Raw genomic sequence first — 12,327 nt, 5'->3', positions numbered from 1 at the left:
GGCCATCTCCAGAGAGCTCGTGGCACGATCAGACCCATTCTCCTAGCCCACCCCGGAGGGACCAGCAGAGACCAGACTGATGTCACAGGTCACTAGGATGCACTGACCTTTAGCTCACCCCCAGCTCACTGGGGTACCCAGCTGGGGCCAGTGCGCCACGGGCCGGCCAGTGCTCACGCTGGTGGGGTGAGCAGTGCTGAACTGGCAGCCCTAGGGAGGAAGCATCACCGATGCACGGATACAGCACAGGACCGCGCCTAGTCGTTAGTGGGGAGCAAAGTCCCCACCAGCCCCAGCCAACGCTTGGCCTTCTGCCAACAAGGGGGGTGAGGCAGTGCTGCTCGGGGTGTTTTAGGACCTGGCCCCAGATCCCGCTGGGTATTTCATAGGCAACAGTTTGGGCTGGGAACCCCCTGAGCTGGGGGTGACCTAAAGATCAGGGCATTCTAGTGACTCTGTGACGTGTCAGTCTGGTCTCTGCCATTCCCTCCAGGGTAGGGCTGGGAAATGGACCAACCTCATTTTCCCACTTGCTGCACGAGCTCTCTGGAGATGGCCAAAGGTGGCTTGTCATCCAGGGTCACTAGAATCCCTCTGTGTTCACAGCCGTCACCCTTAGGGATATGCTAGTGTAGTCTATTAACCGATAAGCAAAAGCGTATACGTTAATGCTGTAGACTACCCGCATTCCTCGCCCCACCCCCATCTTGCCAGTACATTTTTTAGCAGGCTGGCCAGCAGCTTGTCTCAGTTCCAGCTTGCGCCAGGTCCAGGAGCTCAGATCCTCCTCATCACTGGATAGAGGCTGCTGCCACCCTGCGCTGCTGCTTCTGTATCAGAGGCAGCAGTGCAAGGTGACAAGCAGCCGGTCCACCAGAGGAGCTGGTTTTTAAACTGGCTCTCCTCGCGGACCAGCTCCTGCCTGGCACCCTGCGCTGCTGCCTCTGATACAGAGTGGCAGGGAGTCCTCAGGAGTGGGGCCGGAGCGTACCTGCTACCAGCCCCACCTCCGGGGACTACAGAATAGTCGAGTAACCAATAAGAATTCATGCGGTTACTCGACTATTCAATTAACTGATATTTAACATCCCTAGACACCCTGTCCCATTTTCCCGGTTGGAGGTCGGCAGCCAGGGACGCTCTGTGTATCAGCTCATCAGGGTGGGGAGCTGGTCCTGTGAGTGGCCTGCAAAGTACCCAGGGCATTAACAAAGGGGAGGGCTGCTCTCTACTGCGAACCTGGGCCTGGGGGGGCTGGAGCCCAGCTGAAACAGTGACACTGACAGGCATTAGAAACAAGCCTGGCTTCTGTCTACATGCACAAAGGGTTCAGGGCCAGACTGCTCTGTCTGGACAGCACGAAGGGTCCACCCAGAGCCCACGGCCTCCGCTTCACACGGATGCCCCCCTCCCTCCCTCCCCAAAGGGCAGCACCAGACACAGCGCTCCCCACCGGAAAGGCAACATACGGCCGTTATGGAAGGCTTCTTCCCGTCCCCTGCTGGCGGGTGAGTGACATCGGCACCCAGGAAGATCACAGGCTGCTGAAAGACGGCCGAGCTGATTGGAGAGAAGAGACAGAGGAAACGTTTGCAGCTAGGCCATCAGCTCCCCACGCACTGTCCCATGTCGGCCACATTTCTAAGCTGCTTGGGTTTAGAGGCAGACCCCCGTAGTGAGTGAGGGCGAAGGGCCCTGGACATACCCAAACCAACTCACTAGGGCCCAATCCTGCAAGCACTTAGGCCTTGGGTTAGCAGGACACAGTGGGCAAAGTTCAGTGTGTGATTCACACCTAGCAAGTCAAATAGCTGCTTCAATCTTTGCATGGCTAGGGACTTATTCTCTTAGGGTGTGTCTACACAGCACGGTTATTCCGAAAAAACAATGCGAGCGACTACACAGCCATTCCGTTAGTTCAAAATAAATTCGGAACAACGGGCGGCTTATTCCGACGTCTGTAAACCTCATTCCACGAGGAATAACGCCTCTTCCGAAATAGCCATTTCGGGGTAGCTGTAGTGTGGATGCTCCACTGCTGCTATTTCGAAATAGCTTCTCCCCCAGGACCATTCAAAGTAATTACTCCCCAGCACCTCCTGGAGCTCTAAATTGAGGTAGCACGTCCATATTAGGGAAGCCTGCCTCGGACTCATTTTGATGCTTCCCTGCAATGTAGACGTGTTATTTCGAAATAAGCTATTTCAGAGTATTTCCTCCAGAATAGCTTATTTCGAAATAAGTGGGCAGTGTAGACGTACCGTGAGTGACAAAGGCAGAAAAATACAGACCGAGGAGTGGCAGGGGGTGTGAGCTCCTTTTCAGAACACACCCTGCGCTAACATTCTTCACTGGCTATCTGACTCTGCCCCAGCTGCACAACAGGAATATCGCTGGGGGAGGAGGGGGGGGCAGAGAGACGGGACGACTCCATTTGCACAGCACATGGCTTCAAATCACTCCCCTTTCGGCTGTTCCAAGATTAGACCGACGGCCCCTGCCTAGCTAGGGGCACACGCTCAGCTGTCTTGCGGAGGGGGAGAGGGGCCGAGGGAGGCAGCAGCAGGGCATTTTTAGCACAGGGCTTTCCACTTTGCAATTCGTTTCCTCGCCTCGATTGGAAGCCTGGATTCAGTGACCTTCAGGATACACTGCAAGACTTTTCTTCTCCCTCCGTCCCTGGAAGGGAGGAGTCCGTTCCGGGGTGGGGGAGGGGGGAAGGTGTATTTTGAGGCCTCATCTGTGGCACTGCCCCCCCGATAGGTTTCGGTCCATGCTGGTAACTCGCCTAGTGACTCTAGCAACGGGGGAGAGGCCGTCTCCACTGCCATTTCTGCAGCTGACGCGGTTTTCAGGTTCGCGTCACAGGCAGCACTGGGCTTGTATTTCATCCCAGAACAGGGGAGTCTAAACCATCACTTGCCAAGCTCTCTGCCAGTAAGGCCAGACAGAGAGGGGCTGGCACTGCTCCCTTGATCCCAGCCCCACTGGAGCAGAGTGGAAGCAGCACGCTAGGCAACAGGAGGGACGAAAGCCCTGCATGACTTGCCAGCAGCAGCTCCTCTCCTGACCGCCTCACCAGAGCAGAAAGGTTGAGAAGGTACCAAAGAGGCTGGAGAGAGGCTGTTCTCAGTGGGGGCAGATGGCAGAATGAGGAGCAAGGGTCTCAAGTTGCAACGGGGGAGGGCTAGGTTGGATATTAGGAAAAACTGTTTCCCTGGGGGGGGGGGGGGGGGGGGAAGCCCTGGGATGGGTTCCCTAAGGCGGGATTGCAATCTCCATCCCTAGAGGTTTTTAAGTCCCAGCTTAAAGCCCTGGCTGGGTTGATTTAGTTGGGATTGGTTCTGCCTTGGGCAGGGGGCTGGACTTGATGACTTCTGAGGTCTCTTCCCCCCTCCGGGGTTCTAGGATTCTATGAAGAGGAAAAGAGGCAATAAGGATAAAGGGGGAGGAGAGGAGGCGGTAGGCACAGAGGCGGTAAGCAGGGGGCTCATACGTACCGCTGGTGAGGCACGAGGATGTTGTTGATCCCACCCAGTTTGACGTTGATTTTGAGGCAGAGGTTGGAGAGGGTCTGTGGGGAGGTTTTCACCACGTTCTTGACCTGAACGCACTGCGTGGCCATCCCCAGGAGCGTGTCCCCTACACGCTTCACCTCGGCTGCCAGCAGAGAGGCAGAGTGTTAACACAGCAGCCACCATAGCTGGGAAAGAAAGCACCTAAAGCACCTGGGCAGGCCCGGCCTTTGGACAAGGCAAGCGAGGCGGTTGCCATGGGCCCCGTGTATTCAGGGCCACGCACTGCCATGCTCCCGGCCCTGCCCACCCAGTGGCTCACTTGCTGCCCTGACTGGGGTTCGTGTGGCTCAGCAAAACACAGTGTGCTGCCTTGTGCCCTGCGACCTCTTCGGCTGGGCCTGCACCTGGGGCCGCAAGCCAGGACTCCTGGGTTTTACTCCCAGCTCATCCCCTCCCCCCACCGGGAGGGTCACTTCACCACTGCACTTCAGTACATCCACCTGCAGAACAGAGCTAGTTCTTCCCTACCACAGCCTGGAACTGAGAGAGGCAATGCCTGGGGAGCACCCAGGCCCCCAGACCAGCGGTGGGAGGTAAGTATCGAGGCACTTGGACGGTTAACGCTTCCAGTCTTACTGCCAACGCTCTACGCAGCAGGCTTTGCGTGCGGAGGCAAATCAACGAGTGGGCAGCTGGGACGCAGATTCAAGGCTGTTCTGCAATTGGCTCTCTTGGCCTGTGTTCCCATGCGGCTCTTAACCATCCCAGAGGCATTTCGCCATTTCTGTGGCTCCCTTTTGTATTTCATTTCCGGCCGGCAGTTCAGCCGTTACGGCAATCCTGGGTCCCGCACTTGCGATTGCAAGACCAAAAGGGCCTATGAGGAACCTCCAGCTGGATCTTCCAAATGACACAGAGGAGAGATTCCCCCACCCAGTGATTTCTGCATGGAACCCGGAACTTCTGGTGGAGCTACGGCACCTCTTTTAAAAAGGCGTTAATTTGGGATGTCAAGACGTCAAATGAGGGAGAAGCCACACGCTCCTCCATCAGTCATCCCAATGCAGTGGTGGGCAGCCTGTGTCTGTCTTGTGGGCCGCTTGCCCATGTGCAAGTTTGCCAGACTCCACCAGTTTCCGTCCACATACATCTTTTCTACCGGCATTACTAAAGTGACACGCACATAAAGCCTGGGCCCAGTCGGCACAGCCTCGCACGTTCTAGGTACGCAAGTGCCATGAGCCAAACTACCCTCGGCCCAGGAGACCGTCTGGGCTATGACAATCTTGCAGCCCACCGAGATGAAGGAGGGCCACCTATGCAGCCCACTCACTAGCCGAGGTTGCTCATCGTCATCCCAGTGGCTAACACGCAGACACGGCTGGGATACAAATGCTGCTGAGGGGATGTCCCAATGCCACAAGAAGCTGCTCTCATTAGAAGCCGTCTCTTTTCAGCACATCACATTTCTAACCCACATTGACCGGTCTCTACCCGCATGCTGGCTACAGAGCACAGAAGGGAATTAGCGGCTTGCAAGGTCAATTCTCACATCGGGAGCGGGCTGTTTCTGGTGCAGCAGCTGACACAATAGACTGAAGAATTTCTATTTACAGCCCTCCCCGCGTGGATGTACCATACACAGGTGTTTTCCCTGGCAGGATGACGATGATGAGCTGGAGCCCAGAATAGGTGTTTTTCAGGTGTCGGAACATCGGCTCCACGCTGTCTGCGCCCTGTGCGTATTTGCAGAAACACGGCTGGCCTTGGATTGGCATCCCTGCATCCTTGGAGATTTTGCGCAGCTGGTCTGTGAAGTTCCTGCGCCGAGAGGGAAAGGAGAAGTCAGTCCCGGTGTGCACGTGATATGTCTTTCACGCGGAGCACTGAGCAGCGTGGCACGGGAAACGGGCCCGTTCCATTCCCACCACTTAGTGGGATGCCATTAACACCAGTTTTCCCTGTAAGTTGCACACCTGGGCAGCCACCCAGGAGAAATTCAGGTACTGCCCAGCTGATTAGCAGAGCGCCCACAGCTGCCCACAACCAGTAACATACGTTTTGATTAGTGGTGCACTTCTGCATGTCTTGGTGTACGCAAGAACATTTATTCTGCACATGGATGGAAAAAATTAGAACACTGGTTAACACTTGACCGACCCGAAGAGGACGGGAAAAAGGGAGTCGTCTCCCAGCTCTGAATCAATATGCTTTGCGGCCACAGGTCGACCAACCGACACGTGTAACAGCTGAGCCGATCCAGCCTGGCAAAAATCTCCCCGCCCACACTGCGAGGAATTTATTTTGACGGGTGAACAAGTTACAAGCAGCTTTTATTCATATGACAGGAAAGTGGGGGCGAGCAGACTTGCCGTGCAGGCTGGTGGGTTTCCACAGTTTTGGGAAGGCTGATGTGAATCAGTCACACGTTGCCAGACTCGGGGGAAGGAATTGGCTTGAGGCGGTTTTCAGTTGGCTGGCGAATCGTTTGAAGCGGGTGCACCCAAAAGCCTGGACTGCAAGCTCAGGAAGGGTACTCCTGACCTGCTCTTCGGAGAGGTCACCAAAGGCAGAACTCCCCTTTGACTACTGCAACTCAAGTGTTCCCAGGAAACCTATACAGAACGGTCAGACTTGTCCCGCCCAGGAGCCAATTCCTCTATGGCTAAATAGCGCAAGAAGTTTAAGAAGCAAACATGCAGGGGAGCCTGGGAGCAACCCCACCCAAAAGAGGGTCTAATTCATCAGCCGGTTTGCTGGGAGCTCAACACCCAAAGTCAGGGGCAACATTCCCAGACATCAAGCAGCCTCTCTACACCCCAGCTCCTCCTCATTGTTTAACTGAGGACAGAACCCAGGTTCTCCTATGGAAGCCTTTCCCAAGGATGAAAGTTACGTGGCTGTCAATCAGCAGATTGTTGTAGCCATTTGACTGCCCTGTAATACACCTGCAGGGATGAGGCCCAACACCTTGCTGCCGTTAAGCCCAGAGGCAAAACAGGTGATTCTGTAGAGGGGCAGCTCTCCCCTTCGTTAGTACAGTTAATGCCCTGGGTACTTCGTGGGCAACTAACAGGACAAGCTCCCTGACCTGACAAGCTGATACACGGAGCGTCCCTGGGACTATCAGAGCTAGTGGGACGATCAGACCCATTCTCCTAGCCCAGCCCGGAGGGACCAGCAGAGACCAGACTGATGTCACAGGTCACTAGGATGCACTGACCTTTAGCTCACCCCCAGCTCACTGGGGTACCCAGCTGGGGCCCGTGCACCACGGGTCGGCCAGTGCTCACGCTGGCGGGGTACACAGTGCTGAACTGGCAACCCCAGGGAAGAAGCGTCCCCCACATGCCAACACGGAGCAGGACCGCTCCTAGTGTAAGTAGGGAGCAAAGCCCCTGGCAGCTCCAGCCAATGCTTGGCCTTCTGTCAACAAGGGGGGTGAGGCCGTGCTGCGCAGGGTGTTCTAGGACCATGCCCAAGACACATGACTAACGCTCTTCCAGGAAGCACCACCAAAGGATCAAACGCCCTTTCAGAGCAGCAGGGCACATTCTCTGCCTTTGAACATTTAAGTTTGCATCTCCCATTTGAAGCCACGTTCACCTCCTACTCCAGGACACAGAGCAAGCCACGGTTAGTGTGATGGGTGGGTGGAGACAGCAGAGGGAGCTCACGGGAACCAGAATAAGAGCCCGAGCCGGGGGAGGGCGCAGAGCTAATAAAGGAAGCCAAGATGCTATATTAAATCCCAGTGTAAATCTGAAACGGGAGCAGGGGGAATAAACTCATGTTTGCCAGAGGGGGACACAAATATCGGATAAATTTCCATGCCTTACGGGTGGGAGGCGGTGTTAGTGGAGAACAGCATTAGATTTAAAAGAATTTCCAGCTCTTAACACAAACAGTTGCAGTTAAAAAGAGCCAAGTGGATGTCTCAGCACAGAGCTCTCATGCCCGGCGTGCCTCAGCCCCTACTCTCCCCGCCCCAGTCCCCACCACAGCTCCTTACTTCAGCACCTCCTCTCGACACTGCTTCTGGGGGGCAAAGCAGGCGATAGCCCAGACTTTGATCTCGATCCCGTTGTAGAACTGCTTCCCCCGCATGTCCCACACGCCCTGGTTGGGAGTGGCGATCGCCCGGTTCTGCAAGGCAAGCGTGAGGACAGAGGTCGAACCAAGGAGTCCAACCTGCCAGTTCATTTCCTTGCTAAAAGCCCCTTGCTACATGGCAGATCGAACTGGGGAAGAGAGCAAGAGTCAGGTCATGGACGGAGTTCCCAGACACCTCTGCCACAAGGGCCAGGAACGTACCTGGGTAGAAATGATCCAGGCAATCATGTCGCAAGAGCTCCGCCCCTACATCCCCACACACCACAGTACTTTCCTTAGATGCAGAACGATTTAACTGTAGAAATCCCTCAGGCTTTAGGGACAGAATCGCTGAGCTGGTCAGGACCCAGAGCTGTTCCCATCTGACTGCTCAGCAGCCCCAGGGGGTACATCCTTGGCTGGTCTCAGAAAAGGGTCCAGTGGTCCATGTGAAATGGGTTTGGAGGACCCACTGGGCACAAAAATCAATGTCAGCTTGGAACCAATATCTGCAGCGGTGAAAGGCCAAAGAACCCACCCACTTGCTCACTTACCCCCATGTGCCTCTCCATCCCACTGGGCTCCAACTTAGCTCTGATTTAAGCAGCTTTAACGCCCAGTTAGGGAAACACTATTTCAAAGGAAGTTAATGGAAAAGAAAACCACAGGCCCAACTGACACCTCTCAAATGTCCTGGCTGCAAGAAGTTCTGACCAGCCTTTCAACCAGGGCCTCTCTTTAGATGAGGCAGGCCAAGTGTAGCAAAGAGTCTTCAGGCACAAACCGCAGTCTTCAGGCACAAACGGGAACACTCTGTTCTGGTTTGTTTGGGGCAGAAAACCACAGGCTCTTCCCAAGAACTTCCCAAGCCCCAGATTACAATGTAAGGACTTCTGAGGGATGACACCCGTCAGCTTACCCGGCCTCCGTACTGCAGGATTGGCGCTGGAAGGACTCTCCCCGTCACCTCCGTCATGTCATCCTTCACCTTTATCCCAAACTCCTGTATGTACGGATCCAGGTTGTAACTGGCATTCTTCATCTGGGGGGAAAGACACTGGTTCAGTTCCTTATGCTGCTCAGGAAGTAGTGTCCTTGGCCAACATCTGGGCCAAGGAGTGGCGGCATGAAATCTCTGAGGGTACATCTAGATTACAACCCTTTTCTTGAAAAAGGGATGTAAATTAGACACTTCGAAATTGCAAATGAAGCCGGGATTTACATTTCCCGCACTTCATTTGCATAATGACGGCCGTGGTTTTTTTTTTTTTTTTTTCAAAAAGGGACTTTTTGAAAGAAAAATGGCTGTTGAGACTGGGATCATTCGAAAATAAAACTCTTTTTCGAAAGATCCTGTACTCATTTTTTCAGTACAGGATCTTTCGAAAAAGGGTTTTATTTTCAAACGATCCCAGTCTCAACAGCCGTTTTTCTTTCGAAAAGCCCCTTTTTGAAAAAAAACCCACAGCCGCCATTATGCAAATGAAGCGCGGGAAATTTAAATCCCAGTTTCATTTGCAATTTCGAAGTGTCTAATTTATTTTAGAGACAGCCTGAGAAGCTCCATAGCACTTAAGAACACACTCAGAGCTGGTGTGCAGCCTTGGCCAACGACCAAACAGACCCATTCAGAGCAGAACAGGCAACGCTGAAGCTGCAAGTCAGAGACCCCTGTGCTGTCTGACACAGGGATGACAACTGCCGTCCAGATCAGGGACATGCCATTCTAATTCTCTGCAGTCACTGACATGGTCGGGATTTTAAAACTAGGGGCCAAAACTGTCCCTTGGGGAGCTAACTCTGGGTTTACATCCATGCAGCTAAGAGCAGAGTGTGTCCCTAAGAGTTAAAGTGTGTCAGCAGAGATTCCAAGTGTCAAGAAATCTTTATTAAGTGTTAGAGTAGAAAAATCGTGCATCCCTGATTTCTGGAGCCCAGAGACTTACGCCAGAGTAACACACCAACGACCAACCCCTCACCACCTGCTGGCTGGGAAAAGAGGCTTCTCCAATCTCCCAGTGCTCCCTGATTTCCCCCAAGAGCTGCCCTATGCAGCTGCAGAGCATCAGGGAAGTCTGACGAATGCCATGGGTGTCAAGTCCGTCGAAGAGCTGGTGAAAAGGCTTCCTAGTGGATTCTGTGAATGATCCCTACCCTATGAGCTCTCAGGATCAGATTTATTTCTCTAGCCTTTTATTCCAGATTTCACTAGAGCTCTTTTGGGTTGGGATTCCGTCAACAAGGTTCTTTCACCATGCGCACGGAGTTCACACGGCCATCGAGGGCGCTGGCTTCATTTGGGAGTTTATACCGGCATATAAATACATCGGCCTATGAAAGGGGATGTCTAGCTCAGCATGGAAATTAAACTAACCAGACGGTTATCCCAAGACTCGGTCCATTCAGGCTCATAACACTGCCTAGTAAAAGCAGAATGGCCTCCTGCATGTGTGCGTGGGGGGGAGACAGACAGAATTGTCGGGCCCTTGGGCAAGGTGTGTGGGGGAGGGGTTCTGTGCTCGTGGAAGGGGCGGGGCTGTGGGCAGCCAGCCCTCAATGCCACCGGGAACACGCCCCTCCCCCGGCCAACTACGTAACAGTCGGCTTCCATGCTGCTCACAGGCCTGCACGGTTCTGGGGGGGGGGGGGGGGGATGCACCTCCAGTCCCCCCACCCCTCCTCCCACCTACCAGTCGGCTGATTTCCTCTTGTCTATCCGGGGCGGATCTCGCCGTTGCTTTTATCATGGTCGACGTCTGATTGTCCGTTAGCTTCTTGATGCACCGCTGGCCTGCCACGATGTTGCACACCTACAGGGCAGGTGGAGAGTGGGAGACAGCAGCCAGAAGCAGGTCAGACCCACCTGGTAAGCAGCCCTGAGCACCTGTAACCCCTCCCCCATTCTATATGGCACGCTGGCCCCCTCTAGTGGAGTCTGGGCTCCAGACAGGAGTTGATGAGCTGCCAGAGCCCTATTGGCAGCGGTTTTTAAACTACGGGCACGACCCAGCACTGGGTGGGGGAATGTCGGGCACTGGAGCTCGTTGCTGCCGGGGGATCAGGTGACCGGTGGGGGAGGGGAGGGGCTAAGGCAGCCACCTGCACAGCAGGCCTGGCTCCTAGGAGAGAGAATACACAGGGCTCCGTGCAGTGCCCCTGCCCCCGGCTCTAGCTCCGCACTCCCGTTGGCTGGGAACCTGCTGCCGGCTGGAGGCAGCGAGGTCTGCGGTGCCAGGACAGGCAGGAAGTTGCCTTAGTCCCCCTGCCGCACCACTGACCGGGAGCCACTCAAAGGAAGCCCCTCCTGCCCCCCACATCAAGCCAAACTCCAACGCGCCTCCTCAGCCCCGCCCCGGAGCCCTCACTCCAGTTCATTACATCGAGTTGCAGCATCAACAATTTTCTTCAACTGGGTCATGAGAAAAAACACATTTCAAACCCCCCTGCTCTAGGCAACAGAGCTGGGTCTTTCAGCGCAGGCCCCAGAGACTGCCCTGAGATCAGAGCTGCGAGGCTCAGTCCCTGCTGTCGGGGTGTTCAGAGTTCTGCACCATGACACGCTGCTGGGGGGAGAAGCAGCAGGAACCCTGCTCTGCTGAGGCACCTTTGCCGTCCTTACTTCCTGGAAACACCAGCCCTTAAACCCAGCGAGGGCTCCCCTTAGCCACAGCCCTGCCTGTTCTCTCCCTGTGGCCCAGAGCAATCTACTGTCCTGAGGGCTATAATGCTCTGGCCTAACTTCAGTGACTGAGTTGGGCGCGGGGGGGTAGGGCAGTAACCTGCGATGCCACTCTGGTGGCATATTCCACAGCACGGCCAAGCCCTTTTGCAGAGCAAAACATTTGCTCCCTGCAAGCCCGCTTGCTAGAACCTTCACTTCTCGGTTACCGGCTCCTGTGCAGCCCGGGTGGGTCACGGGTGCAAAATGAGGGAAGGGAAAGGACGGCAGATCGACAAGCCCCCCTCCCAAACGACAGTCATGGGGTGGGGGGAGTCTTCCTGCTGCCAGCCTTGGCCAAGGAGAACACCATAGGCCTTCATAGCCCCTTTTATTCGTGCAGCCTGGGCGCTCACCTCCAAGGGCAGGTAGGTGTGCTTCTGTTCCTGGCCGACCTGCAGACACGGCAGGTGGGGGTATTTCAGCTGCAGGTTGTATTTCTGCTTGAAGTACTGAGCTACAGTGCACTCCACTGTCTGGCCACTTTCCAACTGCAGGGGGAACCTGGCAGAGAAGAGGGATGCTTAAGGGTGTATCTACTTGAACCAAGAAATCCTAGGCACTTCCAAACCTAGAGCCCTCTCTCTTCAGCACGTTGGGGGGGAGGACAGAGCCGGGCCGGAAGCACCTGAGCAGGTGGGGTAAACGGAACGCAATCTCAAATGAGGGGGAGAGAAAGCAAAGAGCCGTCCATCCAGCAAGTCCGCAGAAGAACATTCTGACCCTTGGGTTGCTCTGAAGTTCTCATTGATTTAACAAGCTCATCCGGAAACTAATTTTTTTGCAGGGCGTGTTGCACATAACACTGCTGGGTAGAGGGTTTGTTATTTGTTCGGTTCCCCTCTGCAGCAGCACAGTCGGGCTCAAGAAGAAAGTCACACATTTACCCTTTCTTGCAACAGGGTGGTGGCTCTTGAAGGATGACAGAGGCGTGAGGATCAGTGTTCTCTGTAAGGTGACCACTTGAGACCCCTGCTCTCAGGCCTGATTGGTCTGGGG

The 12,327-nt window shown here is 54.8% G+C and overlaps 1 protein-coding gene across 2 annotated transcripts in view; it reads right to left on the bottom strand.

Moving 5' to 3' along the window:
* The window catches only part of LOC102448601 (protein argonaute-1), a 61,304-nt gene that overhangs the window by 15,827 nt on the left and 33,150 nt on the right, over positions 1-12,327 (bottom strand). For both annotated transcript variants that reach the window (XM_075909047.2, XM_075909048.2), the window contains 7 exons: positions 11,685-11,832; positions 10,301-10,420; positions 8,530-8,652; positions 7,531-7,664; positions 5,155-5,339; positions 3,501-3,660; positions 1,470-1,560 (listed from right to left, as the gene is read on the bottom strand). In XM_075909047.2, coding sequence (XP_075765162.1) covers positions 1,470-1,560; positions 3,501-3,660; positions 5,155-5,339; positions 7,531-7,664; positions 8,530-8,652; positions 10,301-10,420; positions 11,685-11,832 — 961 coding nt within the window. The remainder of the gene's footprint in view (positions 1-1,469; positions 1,561-3,500; positions 3,661-5,154; positions 5,340-7,530; positions 7,665-8,529; positions 8,653-10,300; positions 10,421-11,684; positions 11,833-12,327) is intronic.

Source organism: Pelodiscus sinensis, chromosome 26 (genome assembly GCF_052426305.1).
Source record: "Pelodiscus sinensis isolate ZL-2025 chromosome 26, ASM5242630v1, whole genome shotgun sequence".
Classification (NCBI taxonomy): Eukaryota; Metazoa; Chordata; order Testudines; family Trionychidae; genus Pelodiscus; species Pelodiscus sinensis.
The sequence above is the reverse complement of the archived record's forward strand: the minus strand, read 5'-3'. Positions and strand labels throughout refer to the sequence as shown.